This window comes from Melampsora larici-populina (genome assembly GCF_000204055.1).
Source record: "Melampsora larici-populina 98AG31 unplaced genomic scaffold MELLAscaffold_2, whole genome shotgun sequence".
Classification (NCBI taxonomy): Eukaryota; Fungi; Basidiomycota; class Pucciniomycetes; order Pucciniales; family Melampsoraceae; genus Melampsora; species Melampsora laricis-populina.
Window position 1 is genome coordinate 1,214,241 of NW_006768766.1, and position 2,027 is coordinate 1,216,267.

Genomic DNA, 2,027 nt, shown 5'->3' on the forward strand with positions numbered 1-2,027 from the left:
CATTATCTCAGGAAGTATTGGTGCTATGAGGTTGAAAGCTAGCTTAAACGAAAGCCTTTAATGTCACGCACATTTTGCACTACTGTAGGTGCTGTGAATGTGTCGTTTAGTGCCCTAAAAACCCGCCAACAAAACGTCGGAATTTACATCAGATACCTCTGTAGGCGCATTCCTGGGTCCTATGTAGACGCCGCCACGCCCAAGAAATCTGAATCAACCCAAGCTTCGTTTTTACGCCATGATGGAAAATACAAGAAGAGAGATGAAGTTGTAAACCGATTTGGCGTTATGTGGAACAAGCCGAACGTTTGAGCTCTCACGTGATTTCTAACCCAAGATGGAAATTGCAGCAAAAAGAATTAGAATTGAACATGTATGATATATCTGATAGAATCTTATAAAAGCACCATCATCCGTCCTTCAACTGCCTTTACCCATCCACCAATCAATATCATCCCAACTAAAACTTAGCTTCAATCTCAACTCTACAATATGTTTTTCTCAAAAGCTGTTCTATTCCCCATTGCTCTTCTCGGTACGTGATATTTTCCACATCATCTATCTTCTGGAACTCAACGCTGACCGGTTGTGTTATCGTGCTTTAAAATTACAAAAGGCTGCGCCTCATTCTCACGGTAAATTATCCTCAGGAGCATAGATGACGAGTTGGGTTTAACTGATGATTGATTGTACCTTGCTCCTTCGTTATCCAGTGCCCAGCTCCAAGATGATGGTATCAAGCAACCCAATGCCACTGACCTTGTCGCCGCTTATCCCGATTTGCAAAATGCTAAAGAAGAAGTTCTTGGACATCAAAACAACTTAACTAGAATCCTTTCCGCGGTCTTCAACTACACAGCTTCCCAAGCTCACAATGAATTAACTGAGACTTTATCAGATCTCCACAATCTTACTACCGCATTAGCCGGTCCACCATCCCCCTTCCTTGCCAACACTGGACCAGGAAAGATCCCAACTCAAGTTAGTTGATGACATCTTGATGTGTTTTTTCGCTTTTCTTGTTCTTTGACTGATGCATTTCTCTATCCTAAAAAAATTCTAACCCCGCTTCAGGACGAATGCTCATCTGTATTCGTCGATATCATCAACTCGCTCGTACAAATGAACCTAGCCATCGAAAAATTGCGTCCTGTGGCTCCTTCCCTACACAGTGAGTCTCCATTTTGATAGATCACTTTTGATTTTGTTTAGTTTTCTGATCAAGTTTACACTTCGTACCACCTTAGCCGATCTTCAAGCAATCGCTGCTGAAACCGTCGCAGCTCTCAAAGCCGCCGATGCTAAGGTCGTGATCACCCGAAAATTCATTGCAGACCATGTTGATTTGGAAGGTATTTTCCATATGCATGATGGATTTGAAAAGATCGCTATGTACCTCAGTGAAGATCAAGTTAACAAATCTTAAAGATTTCAATGGACAAATCAATCAAGTTTTCTTAAACTTTCTTTTAAGATTTCTTTTAAAACTCTTGCAAAGAACTCGACATTTCATTCTTCTCTTTTGAAGGATATTTGATATGAAATTCAATTTGGACTTTGTTTTATTTGTGTTTGTGTTACTTGTGAGACTCGTTGAGATGGAGGCCAAACGACAGAAGACACCTTGAAAAATAAACTTGATAGAACAATTGAGAAAAAACATACTTGCATCCACACTGAAGTTGATGGCAAAATCGAAATGATCCTGTAAGTTTTTTCTGCATGTCCCGTTCCTCGAAGCACACTTACGACAGGCCATGAGGATTTGTCTTATCAGTGTTCTGACTTCAATGAACAAAAGAGAACCAAGCTCTCCAAACTTATACATTTGACTAGTGAGCCGCAAGACAGGATGAGATAAGAGAAGTCTCAAAGGAAAAATCATTCCTTGGGCAAAACCACCTCGTGTGCACTCGAAGTTCGGCCCCGACCCGAGGATAACAGTCGATGTATCCTCGCAGCGAGTCCGAAGATAAGCGCGCAGATGCATCCTAAGATGCTAGGATGCATCTTTAGTAACCTCCCAA

The 2,027-nt window shown here is 41.3% G+C and overlaps 1 protein-coding gene across 1 annotated transcript; it reads left to right on the plus strand.

The window, feature by feature from the left end:
- Nucleotides 1-492: 492 nt before the first annotated feature.
- On the plus strand, nt 493-1,564 carry MELLADRAFT_76472 (uncharacterized protein; the record flags this gene model as incomplete). Its single annotated transcript, XM_007404232.1, has 5 exons — nt 493-535; nt 617-635; nt 714-981; nt 1,075-1,171; nt 1,248-1,564. 5 exons carry the CDS (start codon nt 493-495, stop codon nt 1,424-1,426), a joined length of 606 nt encoding a protein of 201 aa, XP_007404294.1.
- Nucleotides 1,565-2,027: the final 463 nt, after the last annotated feature.